Below are 21,687 nucleotides of genomic sequence, written 5' to 3'. Positions count from 1 at the left end.
ATCCTCAAAAATAAAATCATATTAACTGTATCAAAATGTTAAGTTATTCTTCTAGTGCAATTTATTAAAAAACCCGCAAAAAGATCATAAATTTCAATTGATCTTTGGAAATATTATACAAGTTTGGAACACTAAAAGAAAAAATTTTTATGGCACTTTCAAAATTATTTTGTGTTATTACTTACAAAATACTATTTAAAAATAATATTTCATATCTTATTCCTTCAAATAAATGACAGTTGTGGCTTAGGAAAATATATGCCATCACTATATATTACTCCTCCTTTTGTCATATTTATTTTGATTTGTTTTTTAAATTTTTAAATAGGGAACATTAAAGATAACTTGGGGGATTATGCTTGCTAACTCAAGAATTATGAAACATTTGTAAACAACTAGGCTTGTGAAGTGGCAGGAACCACCAATGAGGGGTACAGCTCTTTTAAACCTTGGCTGACAACCCCCCAAATAATGGAACTTATCCCAACTACATCATCCTGATTGATAAACCTGTAGTTGGGCTTTGGAATGACACCCGACACAATGCTTTTAATCAATTTGCAGAATAGTTGGTTTTGTAATATATATACTAAGATTTAATTTGATACAAACATATAAAAACTCTTATCCCAAACTTTTCTATTTTTAAAACATTTCTAGTTAAAATGTATACATTTTATAATGATACATGTGGGTAAGAAACCAAAGCTACCTGGGTATCATACTTTGAAGCTGCTGAACGCCATCATAAATTGATGATCTACTACTCTGAGGAAACTAATGCTGTCTCCAGTATTCTTACTAAAAGACTTTACTAGTGGGAATGATATTTTGCATTTGATCCTTGTAATAATTCTTCAACAGAGTTCTCAATCACTAGGTAATGTCCGTTGGTAATGTAAAATTGTAATTCCAAGTTCTGTGGAAAAATACATCAAGGTCAGTTGAATATGCAATAGACAATGATTTAATTAAACAAACATTCAGAAGACCAGCATTTGAGTGCAGAACAAAGGTCAATTCAGGTCTTGGGAAGAGGTTTTGGGAGGATGGGAGAGGGTCAGTTTGTGTGTGTGTGTGTGTGTTTGTGATAAATCCATGACACAGTCTGCATTCTGGATCAGTACTATGTACTTTCATGAAATTATTATATATCGCTATATATGTGTCTTTGCATTTCACCATTTTCTCCTGCAAGCCATCAGTAATGCTGCCCTGTATTTTTCTCTGCCCTCGATGTTCAGATTTTCCTTGGATCGCCACACTGACCTGGACAGGATCTTTAACATACATTCTGGAAATGGATCCCTTTATACATCAAAGCCACTTGACCGTGAACTATCTCAGTGGCACAATCTTACTGTTATCGCTGCTGAAATCAGTAAGATGAGTTTTATGTATATCATATTTAGCATAATTTTAGGTTTTATTTTGTATTAAGAATAATTTCTTCTCATTGCACACATGAGTTGTAATTTCAATCTAAGGTTTTAAAAGGCTTCTCTACACCTATAATTTTTTTCAATAGTTTCTATATATACTGATAAATAGCTGTAGGCATCCACAAATCTACATTTAATATTAACTAATAAAAATGATCTAGAGTTGGAAACTAAAGATATTCTCTTTGGGAGAAAGGGAAATTATTAAAATTGTTGCTTGGACGCCATGAATAAAATCTATGCTAAAATGCTGGGAGTCCATTATTTAACAATAAACACAGAGATAGATATTATTACTTCCTTTTTACAGGTGAAGAAACAAAGGTATTAGTAATAAGAGCTAACATTAAACACTCGGTGAAGGTATTATTCTAAGAATTTTAAATTAATTCTTTCCTCCTAATATTTTTCTTGACCTTATTTAACAGAGAAGGAAATAAGACTCCAGGGATTTTAGTAACTTGTCCAAAGTCACAATGCCAGAAGTAGTAAAACTGGGATTTGAAACTAGTCATTCTGTTTCTAGAATGACTTAATTCTATACCAAATTTACAAAATTTCACCCAACTAGTAACAGACAAAGCCGGCATTCAAAATCATATCTGTCTCTAATTGCAAAAGTTCTTGTCCATACACAGGACTGGCTACATAATTTTTATAGCCTATTATAAAATGAAAGTATCAAGCCTCATGTTAAAACATGATTAAGAAATTTAAGATGGCAACACTATAAAACTCTTAGAGGAAAACATAGACAGAACACTCTGTGACATAAATCACAGCAAGATCCTTTTTGACCAACCTCCCAGAGAAATGGAAATAAAAACAAAAATAAACAAAAGGGATCTAATGAAACTAAAAGCTTTTGCACAGCAAAGGAGAACATAAACAAGATGAAAAGACAACCCTCAGAATGGGAGAAAATTATTTGCAAATGAAGCAACTGACAAAGGATTAATCTCTAAAATTTATAAGCAGCTCATGCAGCTCAATATCAAAAAAACAACCAACCCAATCCAAAAATGGGCAGAAGACCTAAATAGACATTTCTCCAAAGAAGATACACAGATTGCCAACAAACACATGAAAGGATGCTCAACATCACTAGTCATTAGAGAAATGCAAATCAAAACTACAATGAGGTATCACCTCACAGCGGTCAGAATGGCCATCATCAAAAAACCTACAAACAATAAATGCTGGAGAGGGTGTGGAGAAAAGGGAGCCCTCTTGCACTGTTGGTGGGAATGTAAATTGATGCAGCCACTATGGAGAACAGTATGGAGGTTCCTTAAAAAACTAAAAGTAGAACTACCATACGACCCAGCAATCCCACAACTGGGCATATACCCTGAGAAAACCATAATTCAAAAAGAGACATGTACCACAATGTTCATTGCAGCTCTATTTACAGTAGCCAGGACATAGAAGCAACCTAAGTGTCCATCGACAGATGAATGGATAAAGAAGATGTGGCACATATATACAATGGAATATTGCTCAGCCATAAAAAGAAACAAAATTTCACTATTTGTAGTGAGGTGGATGGACCTACAGTCTGTCATACAGAGAGAAGTAAGTCAGAAAGAGAAAAACAAATACCCTATGCTAACACATATATATGGAATCTAAAAAAAAAAAAAAGGTTCTGAAGAACCTAGGGGCAGGACAGGAATAAAGACGCAGACGTAGAGAATGGACTTGAGGACACGGGGAGGGGGAAGGGTAAGCTGGGACGACCTGAGACAGTGGCATGGACTTATATACACTACCAAATGTAAAATAGATAGCTAGTGGGAAGCAGCCACATAGCACAGGGAGATCAGCTTGGTGCTTTGTGACCACCTAGAGGGGTGGGATAGGGAGGGTGGGAGGGAGACGCAAGAGCGAGGAGATATGGGGATATATGTATATGTATAGCTGATTGTTTGTTATAAAGCAGAAATTATCACACCATTGAAAAGCAATTATACTCCAATAAAGTTTTTTTTTTTTTTAAAAAAAGAGATGGCAACAGCAGAGCATTAAATAAGGGTGGGTGGGTCCCTTCTGAGTGTGAGGCCCTGCTCAGTTACACATGCCCATGAACCAGCCCTGCCCACACACACAAACCTGTTCATGGTTTCTGATTCCTGTATTATGATATGTGCATGGAATAGATCAACTCTTTGTTTTAAAAAGAAGCATAAATTAGGGACTGAATCATGGTAAAAAAAAAAAAAAAAAAAAAAACTAAGCCTATACATTTCAGATCTGAAAAACTAAGCTGAATCCACAAACATATATCAAGGTCATATACCAAGTTATTCGAAGTAATCATTCCAAGATTTGTAAAGCAGGGCATTGGGGCTTAATTACGAAAAGTCTCAGAAGGATGGAACCGGGCTAGACTGACCATCAGCAATGAACTTAATGCCTCAAGAGAAAGTACTAGATTTAATTTTTTCTTAAATCTGCCTCTGAAATATAGATTAACCCCACCATCCAAACAATCCAGTTTTTCCATAATGAGATATAAATAGCTGTGTCTCTCAGGGTGAACTGAAGAATTTTTTAGTTTTTCTTCAGGAAAGTTTTATTTCTCTATCTGTATCCATATCACAGTGTTTAGATGTGCCCGAGAGGATCCAGTCTGATTACTCCAGAAGCATAATTGTTTGTGCTCTCTGCTCGATTCAAGCTCCTTATTCAAGCCTAATGAGCTAGGAATTGCATTTTCCATTTCAGATACTTTGAGAAATTTAACTTCTAAAGCTAGTTGAAGTAATGACAATTCTGTAAAAAGCTAAGTCAATTATGTTCTTCATTTTAAGAATTAAACCTACTTTCTGCCCGTAAATAAAATCAATCTATGGAGTAACTGCTGGAAATGCCTACCTGCCAAGCCACAAACAGTCAGGGGCCCATCATACTGTTCGGATTATCAAATGGAATGAGGGTGAGAGGGAAACAGCATGTAAGGAATTGTTTTCACTAGATTTTAAACACTGGGTTTGTGGTAAGCGTGCCATACACCAAGCCCAGAGTAGTGCAGAATGGCCTGGAAATGTACTTCTTACCAATGTTTCCAGGCTCTGCCTCTAACAGTTTAATTCTACATTCATATCAGTGTATCCCATCGTATGGAAAGTATTACTCCAGGTAATCATTTAATGCACTATACCATGGACTAACTTCTCTTTTTCTTCTTTAAAAAGTATTTTAAAATTCCATGTGGAGAATATAAAATCTAAAATTAAGGTCATAATCAGGGATTGTAAAACACTTTGATGTAGAAACCAATGAGTTCCTATAACCACATCTGAAGATTAAATTATAAGCATTGCAATATATTCTGACGACAGTAGAGCAAAGTTTATGACTGAAGGACTCCATTTTCTATACCTGCTTCCTCATTAGTAGAAATCCTTGCCCTAAGTAAGTAGAAAAGATACCTCTTTCTAAAGCCTGGGATTTCTAGATAACGATTTATACTTTCTTCTTCCTGGAGGTATGGAAAAGCCTGTGAATACGTGGCATGGTTTTACCTTAGGACATACATTTTAAGATCCTTTGTTGCTCACACATTCTCACTACAGTAGAGTTTGCTGGATGACCAAGAGTCTCAGGTGGTAAATATATGCCAGGTCCTATTCAGTATGATGCTTCCTTGGAAGGCTTTATATTTTTATTTCTACCTAAGCAGCTGCATCTGCCAGTAAAAAGATTAGTGTAAGCACTGTTTTTTGAATAGGTGACTCCAGGCCTGATGCTTTACAAAACGTGTTTATCCCCATGGATTTAGCTTTTGATTTGAAGAGCCTTGAGTTATGTGTAAAGAGGCTGGAGAATCTCCATATTGTGTTAGGGAAGGGACTGACAGTGCAGTTTTTTAGATGTGAAACTTTTGTCTTTCTTGGCTTCTGTGGCACAGTTAGAAACTGAATTGCTACCAACAAAAGAGTTATTTTTATGTCAAGACTTTGTATTGAAGGAAAACATTTAGATTATGTCCATTAACTATAAAAGTAGGTTAAAGAGCACATTCTAGAAAATACAGAAGAATCATACCTTCCCACTCTTCCCCATAGCATCAAGTAACTTGGGGTAGCTGAGGATTCATTTGGAGGTGAACGCTATGCCTCTGGGTTTTAGCAAGTTGTTTAGGAGTGAGGGAGGTAGGAAAATAGCAGAATAGCATTTTTCTCATTTTTTTCTCCTCTCCTCACTTTTTCCCAAATGTACTCCCCTTGAGACCCACATGAATTGCAGGAAAGCTAGTTAACACATTTTTATTGTGTACATGCTTTACGTGGAGAAAGATAGCTTAAGCTTTTAAGTAATGTAAGGAAATAAGATATGACAGTGATACTTCCCTGTTGGCACAGTGGTTAAGAATCTCCCTGCCAATGCAGGGGACACAGGTTTGAGCCCTGGTCCAGGAAGATCCCACATGCCTCGGAGCAACTAAGCTTATGCGCCACAACTACTGAGCCTGCGCTCTAGAGCCTGTGAACCACAACTACTGAGCCCACGTGCCACAACTACTGAAGCCTGCACACCTAGAGCCCGTGCTACGCAACAAAGACAAACCACCACAATGAGAAACCCACACACCACAGCGAAGAGTAGCCCCTGCTCACTGCAACTAGAGAAAACCTGCACGCAGCAACAAAGACCCAACGCAGACAAAAATAAATAATAGATAAATAAATTTCAAAAAAGGAAGATATGACAATGATAATAAAGGATCTTAATAACAATAGTCAACATGTATTTGTTTTGTGTGTATACCAACAAACTGATACTTCGATAAGAAGTTTCCATGCATTAGCTCACCTAATTATTCAAATAACTGTATAAGATCAGAAGTTCTATTTTGATTCATTTTGAGTAAACTGAGGCATTAGAGACAGAGTGTAAACTGGCCAAAGTCACACAATGAATAAGTGGTAGACCTGGGAATCAGGTCAATTCTGTTTGACTCCAGGATCTAAACTCTAACCACCTGACATACTAAGAAGTGAATAATATGCAGCAATAGATTAGCAAATATGAAATCAGAGCCTGAGAACTGAACACATGTGGGTTAAGAAGACTGAAGGAAGACTAAACAAGAGTGTTAAAGAGGAGGTGCACTTTAAAGTTTCCCTTGAAAAGAGTAAAGTAAGGTAAATACACTTCAGATGGAAGTGTCTGCCTTGCTTCATACTACTCAGCCTTGTAAACACCCCTGCCAAGTAATCAGTTCTTACATGTTATTTTTTTTAAATGCTGATTTAATTATTTTAGTAACATTACAATTACATGGAGAGAAGGGAGGAGAAATAAATTCTCTTGAGTAGTGATATACTCCCTGTTTGTACCTGACAATATTTTTTAACCCTTGTATCTGAAAATTATTTAGATAAAATTAGAAAATCAGATAAATTTCACAAGGGTAAATCATATTATTCATAACCAAAGTTGGTAGAGACCATTTAGTAAGATGGCTACTGTCCCTCAGCTTATCTGCTATTTTTTTTTTTGCTTTATTTTTAGCGAATTATCTCCTTTCTCCTTTTATATTGATCTTGAGCTTGACTTTACCGAAGTTCACAAAGAAGTTGAACTATATCCAGAGACTGAGATTTTGACATCACAAAGGCTGATGAATATAAACCTGAATTTAAGATCTCCAAACACCTCAGATATCAGTGCAAGTGCCTAGAAAAATTCTTGGTGGAGATAATGCAATTATGACTAATATGCGGTTGTTACCCAAGGCTAAGATATATTTTAAAATTCCATTTACAAATCAAAACATATTTTTAAATGCATATTTTTATGTGAAAACTTTGATGCCCTTGATTTTAGCCAAAAAATAATCATGATTATTACACTACATGTTACTATTGAACTAATTTTGTTATACAAAATTGAGCCTGGATTGTTGAAATGGTACCAGTAACAATTGTATTAATGAAACATTTAAAATCTTGTATTTCATTGTAAATTTCCATCCAATTTGTAAAATTAGTAGCTATATATTAAAATTTCCAAAAGGAGGGATGAGAGTAGCTGTTGGAATACATTTTAGTGATAGAAGTAGTCAGAAGGGTAGGTTGTAATATAACAACTACCACATAGATGACCTCGGGCAAGTTACTAATTTATTTAAAATCACTCTTTATCCAAAAAAAATGGTATAAATTAAGAAATATAATGACATATAATAAAGATTTAATAAATATTTGTTCTTATATTGTGTATTTGGAGAATGACACAAATATAATATGAACTCAATTATACTGGATAATGCTTTTAAAAAGATTTTTCAAAATATTAATACTACTCTTGAGCCCATTAATAACTGAATTCATGACTACCTAATTAGGCTCTGCAGTAATTTTCTTTATCGCATTTGCTCATTACGTTAGTAGAATGAAGGTGATGCTTATTTGTATGTGAGCACTTAATATCCACAAGAGGCTTATATAAATTAAATCTGGTGTACAAATGTGTCTTCCTAAACAGATTTTTTCCTTTCCTTTTTCTAGACAATCCCAAAGAGATGACTCGGGTGGCTGTTTTTGTGAGAATTTTGGATGTTAATGACAATGCCCCACAATTTGCTGTGTTCTATGACACTTTTGTATGTGAAAATGCCAGACCAGGACAGGTAAGCACCCATAGAATTTTAAAGTGTAGGAAGATTTTAACAGGGACGTTAAGTATTTTCTTTTCCCAATCTTGAGAGGAGTGAGTGAACAGAGATAAAATCACTCATATAAAGTCCCAGTAGTATGATTAAAAGCAAACAAAAAACAAAACCAAAGGCTGATGTTTTTAGGGTTAAAAATGTTTTAAATAACAGTGTAAACACATTTCATATGTCCTTCGTAAAGTTCTAATGTAAATATGAGATTTTACTGTAGCCACAAAAGTTAAAGTGTAAGAAGAAATAACTTCTTAAACTTTCAAAAACAAAAATAAACGAACAAAAGAAAAAATAAATCCTGCTGTGCCATTAGATAAATATTGGTAACAGCTCACAAGATGGGAAATGAAAGTTGGGGAAAACAGAGACAAATACTTGGGATCATCAAAGCATTCCATCAATATTCCAATGTATGCAAATACGGTTTTGAAGCAGGGCCGCAGAGTTCACTCTTAAGACTTATACTTGCATTTCATCATTGTAGCAACACATAAAGTGCTTCATGACTTCGTTTTCGTCCTTTAAAACATTCTTCCTATACCAGATTTGTTTATAACTCTTTAAGTCTTTTCCTCAGTGGACTCATTTTGTTGTTTGAAGAGCCCCAGCCTGTATGGCTGAAAGAGATGCTCTTAATTGGTTTGAATGCCATCTTCACAGAAGGAAGCTGCATGTTATAAATAATAATTGGGAATCAAATGTGTTTTAGAGAAGCCATCGCGAAACTGTATTGCGTTTTGACATCATTTGATGCTCTTTATAAACATCGATGTGATTGGTACATTTTTATGCAAATTAGATTGTGAAATAGCTCAAATTCTTCCTTCAGAAGATTCTAACAGGAATTCAATAGCCTGTCTATTGTTCGAAATGGTAAAATTGCTGCAATTGGATTCATTTTTTTATTTGAAAGTGTTATGGAAATGTTTAATTTGGAATATTTAAAGGACTAAGCGGCTTCCAACCTACTTCTTAATGAAACAGTGTGCCCTAAAAATACAATTCCAAATAGTCCTCTGCTTGGCAGGCTCAGCATGATATGAGTTGAAGCCTTTTCTCTAGGAGATGAATTACCCACTTTGCAACTGCTGCATATATTGCTCGCTGTATGGTTATTCTATTTGATTTTCAAGAGATATCTTTTCAGAGCATTTGAGTCATTATAAATACCCATTCCCAAATGTATTCAAAATACACAAAATAAGGGATTGTGTTTGTTTATTTTTCTTATGTCTTTTTTCTTTTAACCTATATCTGGCTCAGTAATTTCATATTTTTTGAACTTTTAAAAACAAGTTGGTATATTGAGGGAAAATAATCTAATCAAAGTTGATTTTCATTTTAAAAAGTAGTCTATTTTGACAAATTTGACAAGAAGAACATGATTAATAATTTTTGTCTAATTGGCGGCATGTGCAAAAGCCTCCCATAGTAGTTATTTTTAATAAGACTCGTTTGTTAGATGTCATTTTGGTCTCATATGCTGAAAAATTGTTGCTTGAACTGAACTGTAATATACTCACTGATGGAATTCTAGGTTATGACATCCTAGCAGGCAAAATCAAAATAGTTATTTGATAAAGTCCTTCTTCACTGAGGCTTTCTTGAAATTAATTTGTTAGGTCTGTCTTCCCTCCTTCCGGGGAAATAGGAGCTTTCTGGAACTTCTGAGTGTGCTTTAGTTATTTATAGAGTAGTTTGGTCCACCCAGTACTCCTCTGAATTAAGTGCTCTTTAAGAGCAGCACTTAGAACAACATAGAACTTAATTCTGATTCATTTGGTGTGTGGACTCAATGAGACAGAAATAAAGCTAATTGCCACCCTCTCCACCTTTCTTGCCTTTTCCCTGGCCTAAGGGTAGAAGATTTTCCCCCGGGGAAAGGGATGCAATTTACAAGTGATGTAGTATGAATAGTCCTGTCTTATGCTTGAACTAGGCAACCAAACTCCCATCTTTTCCATCTCAGACAGAGTCAAGGGACCTTGGGAAAGGGCAGAAGAGAGGACTGGCTATTTCTCTTTTCTTCCATTTTCTCTCACACAGGCTTTACTCCTTTAGTCAATAAAATATATTTTAATAATTTTTAATTTCTATGAGAGGGCGATAGCATTTCAGTCTCACAAGAGATTTCCCAGGGAGTCTCTCCAGGGAGACAGGCTGCTTATATTTACCCATTGATAGTATCTAAGCTCCAGGCCCTTACCAACCCCCAAAATCTTATTACATATTTTCCATAGAACAGTGTTTAGTTACTTCCCTAACAACTAAAAAGGGTGCTTTTTTACCAGAGCAAAGGGGATTTTCGCATCAGTGGAAACTACTAGTCTTTTCACCGAAAAAACTAAAATGTTAAAACTCAGTGACCAGTTTTCTAACTAAACATCTTAAAATCCATTTGTCATCCCAAAATTCATTATCTTATCCCTGAAACACCCTTCAAGTTCATTTAAGATTATTTTAGAATAGCTCAGTGAACATGCAAACCAATTATATAATTGCTAAGGAGATAAAATATAAATGACTTGTCTGTGTCTAGTTTTCATATGCTCAAAATGGATACTGGACATCACCTTTTTTTTTTTTTTCCTAACTGTGGCAACTTCTTTTATTGGCAGTGGGTCAAAATGAATTTGTCTCTAGTCAAAATAAAATAGTGAGGTCTCATAGGGAGAGACAGGAAAAACAGTTTTACCTCCTTCTTGTTGCCATCTTCTGATTTCTATTGCAACTCTTTATGGTACAAATACCGAAATAAAATGTGACTTTAATGTATGACTGGAAATGCAAAGGAAGACTGTATTAAAAGGTAAATGCTGAATATGGGGAAGTTGAATGCTAGAAGCCAAGTTATATCTCAAACGGAAAAAAAATCTATCTTGTAAAGGAAGTAAGTGTCTCCATCTGCATAGAGAAGTCTTCTGGTCATAAAAGTATGTTGTGATATGATATTGATTTGCAGCATGTCATTCTATTTTGTCTGCATTGTTAAATGAGTTTACTTATTCCCTTTATAACATTTAATGAAGATACATTAGCAAATCGCTGAAGTATTGCTACCATATACAGTGCTACTCTCTTTTATTAAAATAATACATCTTAATTGAGAATTTTTATGTAAACCTTTATAATTTCTTATAGTTATATGTAAAGATGTGGCCATTTCATTCTCTGAACTGTGTTATTTTGTCCATAAAAATGAACTGGAATTGTAATTTGTAATCACAGTTGCAAATGTAAATTTATTATGAGACATTGTAGTTTTTATTTTAAAAGACCATTAGCTCTACTTTTACATTTCTATAATTTTTATGCATCTGTATGTGAGTTAATATATTAATATTGATATATATAAACATAAGAATTTCTATTAGTCTACTATCTTTCTTGATATGTTATTTCTTTATGCCATTTTTTCCTCTTCAACTTATTTCTATAAATCACTATTTGAAAATAAAATATTTTAGACTGCTCCACAAACGAGTCAGTCAAGAAATATATTTGTAACTGAATAGATACATCTTAAAGGGTATTAGTTAAAATTATTTTAACATTTTTCTCTTGAATTCCTTTATATATATACCACCTTTTGGTTTTTGATTGAATGGATAAGCCATTAGCCATAAATTCTTGCTTATATTTAATCTTAAATAACCACTAAAATTTCATAATGTTAGATTTTTAAATATATATTTTAAATTATTTAAAGTTTTAAATGATTGTTTTGCTACTTATTTCTAGACGATAAACATTTATCTTTGTTTGGTCCAATTATATTTCTTGTATCATTTTGAAATAAATGATTAAGGAGTACCACAACTTTATCACATTTTAATTTTTTTTTTTTTTTTTTTTTTGCTGTACGCGGGCCTCTCACTGTTGTGGCCTCTCCTGTTGCGGAGCACAGGCTCCGGACGCGCAGGCTCAGTGACCATGGCTCACGGGCCCAACCGCTCCGCGGCATGTGGGATCTTCCTGAACCGGGGCACGAACCCGTGTCCCCTGCATCGGCAGGCGGACTCTCAACCACTGTGCCACCAAGGAAGCCCCACATTTAAATTTTTATAGAACACTTTAAAAGAAAAATAATTTAATATGGAATACTTAAAATATTTCCTTAATTTTTTCTAATTATTTTACATAGTGTTTTAAACTTAAAAATCCTTTCTAAATTAATAAAACATCAGTAACAAATATTTACATCAAATATCCAGAGAATATTAAATTGAGTTAATGCAGTAAAAAATATATTCCTTTCAGTTAAACATAAATTTGACCATTTACTAGGCATTGAAGCACATATTTAACAACTTCTGAAATCTTCTTGCAAAATTAAAATATGCAAAAATACATAAAATGGTATTGTATAAATAAGTTAAGGACAAAATGGATATATATGCAAAAAATACATAGCTATCTGTTACATATATATTTGTATAATATTAATTAATTGTATAATATGTTCAAAGCAGTCATCTGTTTATAGTATAAGGTGTTAACTTTTCTACTTTGTTACTCAATAGCTTCTTATATTCTCTTACCCTAAAATAAATCAGAGTTGACCTTTTTAAAATAACCAATCCCTATAGTATTATATGTATATGTTGAATTTAAAAATATATAATTCTGTTGACAGTGCAAATGAAGTGAACAGTTACTGTTAAAGTAGATAATACTGTAATGTTTGTCTTTCCTTTATAAAGTTATATGTAATTGTCTATAAAATCTCTACATTCTTTGAATAGTTTTCACTTTACTTTTAATGAAGAGGAAAGCCCTAATCACAATAATTTTCTAAATTTTCCTACATTAGATACATTTATCTTCTAGATAAATGTTTAAATATACATGAAATACCTACTTATTTCAAATGCTATATCTAATAAAACTGTAAAGAATACAATGTTACTATTTATTTTAATTATAATTAAATTTAATTGATTTAGTATTAAATTAATTACTAGTGGGAGGGAGAGAGAGACTTTGTTTAAATCTAAGTAATAATAAAAAGATGGAATAACTCAAACAAAGGTACATGCACAAGGAAGAAAATCAATTGTCCTTTAAAACATGTTAGACAAAATTGGATATTAAAAAATTACATATTATAAAGCAGATTCTACCCATGGAAGTTTGATAAATATACATTTTTCTCTCTTCTGCAGCTAATACAGACTATAAGTGCAGTAGACAAAGATGATCCTTTAGGTGGACAAAAATTTTTCTTCAGTTTAGCAGCTGTCAATCCAAACTTCACAGTACAAGACAATGAAGGTAAATTTTAGAACGTGTTCATTATGATTTAAGGTGACATTATCAAGAAATTTTCCCCAAAGTAACAATAACCATATACATGATATATTCATTTATAGATCTGTGTTACAAAATTTTGGTTTCATTATATTTTTAATGCGCTATTATGGTAATTTCTTAACAGTGGTCACTTTCTTGAATTTTAAGATTATAAAATATGTGAAAGAAGACTCTATATGGGTTCTAATGCAAAGACTGAATCTTGCAAACATTAGAAAGGCCGGAATAATCAGTTCCTATAACAAAATAGTAGGACACACAGAGAAATGAATGGCTCAATGAGACTCTTGTGTAAACTTCAGTGAGATTTAGCAGCAGCAGATTCACCAAAGCCAAAAAGGCATAGAAGAGACAAAGAAAAAATAAAAGTAGCCACATTAGCCTATGAGGGGATTGGGTGCAAAAAGATAGTTTCAATGGCAAGATGCACTATTCTTCTGTGTAACATATGTATCTTATAATGTCTCTGTGATCAAAAATACTAAACATATTTCTTGCATTCTCAAAAAAAGCAGAAACATATTTTTGAGGAAAAATACAAAAATAGGTCACTATTTTCAAAAAGTCAAACAACTTTATTCTTTGGAAAATATGTATGGTAATTATTCTAGGCTAAACAAAAGTATGTAATCAGAGTTTTCTGTCTTCAACAAATTTATGTTAAAACTAATTATATAAGGTAGTTTTTGGTAAAAAGGCATACTTGTTTTAGAGCTGCTATAAATGTAATTATTCTTAAAATAAATCTAATAACTACTTTGGCATATTTACAATACCTTCCTAACTGTGTATGTACACTGGTAGAGCCAGGTTGCTATAGCATATCTAGGTGGATTTCAGAATGTCAGAAAGCAGTTTAAGATAATGGATAGTTTTACACTGAGCAACTACTACTTGAGATATTTGATATAGTACGATCTTTGCACAAATCAGCTGAAGGGAAGCATCGGTTGGTAACATCTATTTACTAAATCTGATCTCCTGAAATGTCTATCTTTTCTGTCCCTCTGGACACCTAAAATAATTGTGATTAGAAATATTAACGTAGAATTGGCAAATAAAATACAAAATGCCCAATATCAGATGTAATATCTGAATATCAGAAAAGGACCCATCATTTTAATTCGCTGAATCTGGTAACATAAACATAGAATTTAGACAGGACATTCTTAGTACTGAGCTGAAATATTGTATTGTATTGTACCACTTTCTAATTGTATTTTAATTTGTTTTATGTTCTTGTTAAACTGAGCCCCGGATCTCAACAAGCCACCTCTCAATTTTAAAAAGTAATAGAGACTTGAAATAGTACCATCTTATCACCGCACTTCACAGTTACTGGGGAAACAACTCAAGGCTAATCTTAATTAATTTTTGATAAATAGTAGCAATTTCCTATACTGGGTAGAGTTCCTGATCCTACATAAGTTACTCAAAGCAAGGACGGAAGCCATATGAATACAAACCTGAACATACACTAAATAGAATACCAGTAAAGTCTGATGGAATATTTGATCTAATCTTTCATAAATTCTGTTATTGGGTGAATTTTGAAAGAAATTCCAATGACATAGACATCACCTTAAAGTTGACCTTCTTGAGAAAATACCCTTGCATTTGTCTATATGTTCATCTTAAAAATCTTTAATTCTACATCTTTCTTAAAATACGTTTCCTGCTTCTGTGATACCACAGTTGGTATCATATTGTTAAAGATGCCTCAGTTTTCATTAACTTACAGGTCAAAAGCATTATTATATGATGACTTTCTGAATATTTAATAAAATGATTCAAACAGAATTGTTAGTTTAGGGTAAAACTTCTTTTGGCCCTTCAATGTATCAAAGCTATTGCAGGCAAAATTAAGATTTAGAAATTTTTGAAAAGTTAAAAGTAAGGCAAGAAGATTCTGAAAATACCCGTATGCATGTAAATGTTTGTTTTAGTGTAGGTCTGAGAAAGGAAGAATTGTATCCTAATACTTCTTGGAAGAAAAGTCAGAATTGCAACATTATCAGGATTACATTTTATTTTTTAAATTTGCTTATGCACATCTTCTATTTTGCTAATTTACTATTCTAGATTATGTGGTAGTTAACTGATATACTAAGATTTAACTTCTTGCTAAAATTTAGGAAATGATTACTTTATGTTCAACCACTATACCTGCAAAACGATTGTCATTTTCTTTTCTTTTTTTTAAATTTTGTTATCCTGTTGGTTTGATTTAGCAATTGCCTAACTCACTCCCTTCCCTACATTGGCATTTTAAGCATCCTTATGGGATTGGCTAAACAAGACCCAGCACATTGGACAAACAGAATAGGAAATTATCATCCAAGTATATATTGATTTTACTTTTCAATATCATTATATAGATGCACAACCCACATTTAAGGATACTGGGTAAGTTATTGGATAAAGGAAATATCAGTAGCAATATACTAGGTAGGAGGATGCTAGCCTTGATTAAGTCCCTACTTCTTTCTGTGTGTCTGTTAGGCACTCCACATTAGTGTCTTCCACCAATACTTTGAGTTACACACTGTATTCATTTTAATAGGTGGAAATCAAAGTTCAAAAATATTAAGTAACTTGATGACTGTTCTTCATACATCGGGACTCTTGAAGGTTTTTGAATGCTTAATTGATTTTAAAAGTACAACTATAGTTAAAATTTACCCAATCATATTTTTCTTCATGAATATTGGATTAATGTGTGTTTTGTGTATGTGCACACACATACATTTGTAAATAAAAAAACATTTACTATAATTTTTTCTTTGGTATGTGTAATATTTATGTTTTTCGAAAACTGTGATAAACAATATGCTACCATCTCTATAGTCTTGATAAATGATTCACTTATAAAAAAATCACCATTTTGAAAGCATCTGGAAATTAGTTAAAAATCTAATAAGTAATAATGGTATTAGATTCTTCAAACTGTCTTATTTATCTTATCTATATTTGAATTGCCTTGTATATATTTGATAGGGAAATTGATATCAATTTTGTATTTTACACAAACAACTCTTTATTTTTGTGTCAAACCACGGTGATCAGGATGAGACAAATGTATTGTCCCCAAAGCCATTTGTAATATGTTAAAATTTATTTTAGATAATACTGCCAGAATTTTAACCAGAAAAAATGGCTTCAGTAGACATGAAATAAGCACCTATCTCTTGCCTGTGGTGATATCGGACAATGATTACCCGATTCAGAGCAGCACTGGCACACTCACCATCAGAGTGTGCGCATGTGACAGCCAAGGCAACATGCAGTCCTGCAGCGCTGAGGCCCTGCTCCTTCCCGCCGGCCTCAGCACAGGGGCCTTGGTCGCCATTCTCCTCTGCATCATTATTCTGCTGGGTAAGAAACCGTGATTATTTCCTAGATGGCTTACTTCACTGTGTTTGTAAGTGGAAATGTTACTATTAAAATACTTCCCCTAAAACTAACCCCCAAATTTAAGACAGACATCAATTAACAGTGGAATGTTGTTTGTATTAAAATATTTTATCTGATCAGACAGAGTCATTACCTTCCCTTTTTAAATAATGAAACTGAAAGTTAGAGATGTTCTAAACGTTTTCCAAGGTTACACAATTTCTGAGTGGCTGAGCTAAGGCAAGGCACCTTGCTGTCAGTCTTTATACGTAGTTTTTCAGTAAATCTAAAGTATTTCCACTGTTTTTGGTTCTTATTACAGCTGGACAATGGCCTCACTATCTTACCTCTTCACTTATATAATGTTAACATAGCCCTTTACCTCGTTCACTTGTCCCTAAAACAATACTTGATTTTATAACCCAGAACAAATTGCTTTTTAACTGCTTTTGAGTTAAAAATCAGATTGTTTACTCTCTAGTTGCATTATCTTAAAACTATTGGGAGTATTCTTGTGACTCTAATCAAAAAACACTGTATCTGTTATTTTAAGAAGCAGTGAAATGAACTGGGATTTTGAAGCCAATCTTAGTAAGTTTCATTATCCTCATTATTAGCACATTTTTTACTGGCTAAGATCCTTTAGCTGATCATAAGCAATCTGAGGTTTAAAATCGTTACATCACAAGTTTATGTGTGTGCACAAATCATGAATTTAGCCAAAAGAAAAGGTCACATTTTCTCAAAAACTTGAAGAATAAACATTTTCTTTCTCTTGGTGGTGGCCTATTTATTTTTTAATCAGTTTGAAGGTCAAGAACAGTTGTCAATGGATTAAAACTTTCTTTTTTGTTGCATTAATAAAAGTCCCGGGCATCCCGGGTTCTTGCCCCGGTCCGGGAAGAACCCACATGCCGCGGAGCGCCTGGGCCCGTGAGCCATGGTCGCTGAGCCTGCGCGTCCGGAGCCTGTGCTCCGCAACGGGAGAGGCCACAACAGTGAGAGGCCCGCGTACGCAAAAAAAAAAAAAAAAAAAGTCCCTTGTCTGCCCTCTCACACAAGCTTGAGGGCAAGAAGTCTTACTGTTCTGAGTTAATAAAACAGAAAACATAACTTAATACCACTTTACATAATAACATAATTGCCTTCATTCAGGCTGCTGTAACAAAATATCATAGACTGGTAGCTTAAACCGCAGAAGTTTATTTCTCACAGTCTGGAGACAGGGAAGTCCAAGATCAAGGCACTGGTGGATTTCATGTTTCGCAAGGGCATACTTCCTATTTCACAGACGGCTGTCTTCTCTTGTATCCTCAAGGGGCAGAAAGCAATCCTCTCTCCTGTGTCATGTCAAGAGAGCACTAATCCCATTCATGAGGGTTCCACCTCCATGACCTAATTACTTCCCCAAGACTCCACTTCCACACACCATCACATTGGGAATTTATTTAGGCTTTAGCATATGAATTTTTAGGGGACACATTCAGTCAAGACCAGTAATAAATCCCATATCCTTTAAATGTTTGTTCTAATGAGGCTAAATAAATATAGATATTTCTTCATACATATACCTGGTAAGATATTTTCCCTTCCTTTCCTCATCTAACTGAATTCACATCTGTTTCTCTAAATCATCATTTTTAAAGGATTATGACCAAAATGTTTGGGGATAAAGAATGAGGGTGGGAAATTAATACAACCAGAGGGAAAATGATTTTAGCTTTCTCCTATCTTTTATGCTATTACCATTATTATGATTACTAAAATAATAAGTATATTATTATTATTACTGATACCTTCCCATGGAAGTAGGGAAATGTCCTGTCTGAATGATACACATTTCTACTTGTGGATCTATACTCATTAAGATACTTATAGCTGAAATTCATACATAATTTTTGTAGTTAATTCAGTGTAGTAATTTGAATTTACTCTTTGCCATCATGTGATCCAGCAATTTTTTTTTTGATCTCATGAGTGATATATATTTCCATGGAAAACCTCATAAATTTCTAAACTAATAATGTCTAAATAATGTGATCTTTTTTTCCCAGTAATTAAGGCCTTCTAGTAACAATGTAAGGGAAAAAAATATGTAAGTCCATCCGCAAAGCTATTTAACAGATATGGATACTCCGTATCTTGTGAAGAAAGCTGCCTTTTTAATATTGCATAAGGATGTAAAAATATGGGTGTATTTTTGCCCTTCTTCATTGTTTTATTTGAAGCTGAATTTGATTTGTGTCTATTTTTTAAACAACATCTTATGTCACTATTTAATGCAAAGTATAAATAACGTCTGTATAATCAGGAACTATCTTTAAACAGTTCTTAGAAAAATAGATAAAATAAGTCACTGTATTTGAAAAAACCTTTCACATTGCTTTAAAAGTAAATTAGAACCACTGTTCTTAAACTCTAACCATCCTGGCTAAATTCTTCAACACTCCCCTCTCCTCTCACGCCTCCCCCTCCCAACAAGCCCTGCAAAAAAAAAAATTATGGGAATACAAAATTAACCCTAAATTCTAACCAGTTCCAGAAAACCTAAATAACAAACTCGTTTATAGTACTTCCACTCGTTATTTATTAATATGTGTTTCAGATGGACCTCTAATACATCTTTTTTCTTTTTTCAAGTTATAGTAGTACTGTTTGCAGCTCTGAAAAGACAGCGGAAAAAAGAGCCTCTGATCTTGTCTAAAGAAGATATCAGAGACAACATTGTGAGCTATAATGATGAAGGTGGCGGAGAGGAGGACACCCAGGCCTTTGATATCGGCACCCTGAGGAATCCTGCAGCTATCGAGGAAAAAAAGCTGCGGCGAGATATTATTCCGGAAACTTTATTTATCCCACGGAGGACTCCGACAGCTCCGGATAACACGGATGTCCGGGATTTCATTAATGAAAGGCTAAAAGAGCACGATCTGGATCCCACCGCACCGCCCTACGACTCACTTGCAACGTATGCCTATGAAGGAAACGATTCCATCGCGGAATCTCTGAGTTCTTTAGAATCAGGTACCACTGACGGAGACCAAAACTACGATTACCTCCGAGAATGGGGGCCTCGGTTTAATAAGCTGGCGGAAATGTACGGTGGCGGGGAAAGTGACAAAGACTCTTAACCTAGGATATATGTTCTGCTCAAGCAAGAGGAAGTAACTTTACCGACATCGTCTCCACTTCACAATATTTGATATTCAGGAAAATTTTCCTGCCACTCAGCACAATTTTTTTTCCCATTTCCTTTTTAATTTGTTCATTAATTACATTAATTCTTCCCTGTAGGATGTCTCATGGAATATATACGACATTTTATTTAATCACTTCCAAGAGCCAAAGCTATGGAAATTCAGTGTTGTCCTTCTTAGGAAATAAAAGATAATTTCAGAAACATGAACAGGATAGTTCTCCCTTAAGCAGCCTCACAAACAAGCCGCTTCCGTTTCTTAAAGGTGAAGAAAAAATTTAAGGTATATCCTGTTCTGTATGTTAAATTAAAAAAAAAAATGTACATGTGGTGTTAGTAGGTGTGATATGCAACCTGGTATACAAACGTTTGTGCAATTTCATTTCATCAAATTCTATCGGCTAATGTTTTATATTTATATTTTTGTATTTATTTTTTAAAAAAATAAACCAGTTTTTACAACTACCTTGTCTCTAGCTTCTTTTTTCTCTAGGGAGAAAAAGTTTCTCCACAGACTAAATATCTTGGTACAAAATTCCACTGAATACAGGTAAGAACACAAAATCATTATCATTACTATTGAGAGCTCTAACCAAATTAATATGATTTAGGGAAGAATTATTTTTCCAATGAGTCTTGCTATGCTGTGATATGTGAAAAACTCTTCACATTAAGAGTGACAGTCATTTACAGATCACCTAAAAATTTACCATATAAGCAAATGTAAAACATGACCAGCCTTATGCTAAATATCCCCAAACACCAGCAATGCAGTAATTTCATTTTGTCTTTATTCACTAAAATAATATCTGAAAGAATAAAACGTTTTCTTTTTTTGTATGGCATTTGTGCTATTCAGGTTTATGGGCAATAATAGTTCAGACAGATTTCATACTGAAATAATCTTTTAATGGAAAATAGGCTTACCTCCCACGGTGACTTTGAAATGCCTAGTAATGACAGTAATAATGCTGAATATTCCATTAAGATACAGCAGTGGAATTATGTAATGTTTCCCAAAATGCATTACATATTGCATATTGGTAACAAAGTCTGTTTTTCTGTCAATGAATGTTTCAATAGAAAGGAATAAAAAAGTACTGGCGGTTAATTATCCAGAGTTCCTGAGATTCAGGGAAGCCAACTGCCACTAACTGATGCCTCTTTTCTCAAGATCCAAACATGATTTATTCATAAATGGAGCACTTTGTTGGGCCTACACTAGGAAGTCACATTCCCTGCTGAGTTTACTGTAAACAATACCAAAGATTTGTGTACTTTCCAATTAGTGAAAATGGTATGCTCTTGGAGTGAGTCAGCGGGCAATATTGACATATCCTTAATGCAGAATTAATTATTTCAATCTTCTTGAATGCTTTTTGTTCCCCAGCTTCCAGGCTGCAAGACACATATCCCTCTGACCACAGACATTTAAGTTTGCATAGTAATCTAGTCACGAAAGAAAAACAACCCATGTGGTCTAATTAAAATTACAGTCACGTTACAAGGCTGACACATCAGACCACAGTAAAACCTAACTTGGTCAACTTCCTATATTCCAAGAACCCATGCACACACCCAAAAGATTGAGAAAATCCTCAGTATGCTAAAAGGTTTATTTATTCAAATAAAATCATCAACAAATGGAAAAGATAAAAGAAGGT

The 21,687-nt window shown here is 33.9% G+C and overlaps 1 protein-coding gene across 3 annotated transcripts in view; it reads left to right on the top strand.

The window, feature by feature from the left end:
• The window catches only part of LOC114892423 (cadherin-10), a 122,704-nt gene extending 102,746 nt beyond the window's left edge, over window positions 1-19,958 (top strand). The window contains exons 7-11 of one of the 3 annotated variants that reach the window (XM_029217314.1): window positions 1,245-1,381; window positions 7,961-8,082; window positions 13,287-13,395; window positions 16,558-16,809; window positions 19,474-19,958. In XM_029217314.1, coding sequence (XP_029073147.1) covers window positions 1,245-1,381; window positions 7,961-8,082; window positions 13,287-13,395; window positions 16,558-16,809; window positions 19,474-19,958 — 1,105 coding nt within the window. Of the gene's footprint in view, window positions 1-1,244; window positions 1,382-7,960; window positions 8,083-13,286; window positions 13,396-16,557; window positions 16,810-19,467 lie in introns of all 3 variants that reach the window. The other 2 variants (XM_029217313.1, XM_029217315.1) reach the window with 2 other exon arrangements.
• The last annotated feature ends 1,729 nt before the right edge of the window (window positions 19,959-21,687 follow it).

Source organism: Monodon monoceros, unplaced genomic scaffold (assembly GCF_005190385.1).
Source record: "Monodon monoceros isolate NGI ecotype Baffin Bay Population unplaced genomic scaffold, NGI_Narwhal_1 Super_Scaffold_12, whole genome shotgun sequence".
In the NCBI taxonomy this organism is placed as follows: Eukaryota; Metazoa; Chordata; class Mammalia; order Artiodactyla; family Monodontidae; genus Monodon; species Monodon monoceros.
The sequence above is the reverse complement of the archived record's forward strand: the minus strand, read 5'-3'. Positions and strand labels throughout refer to the sequence as shown.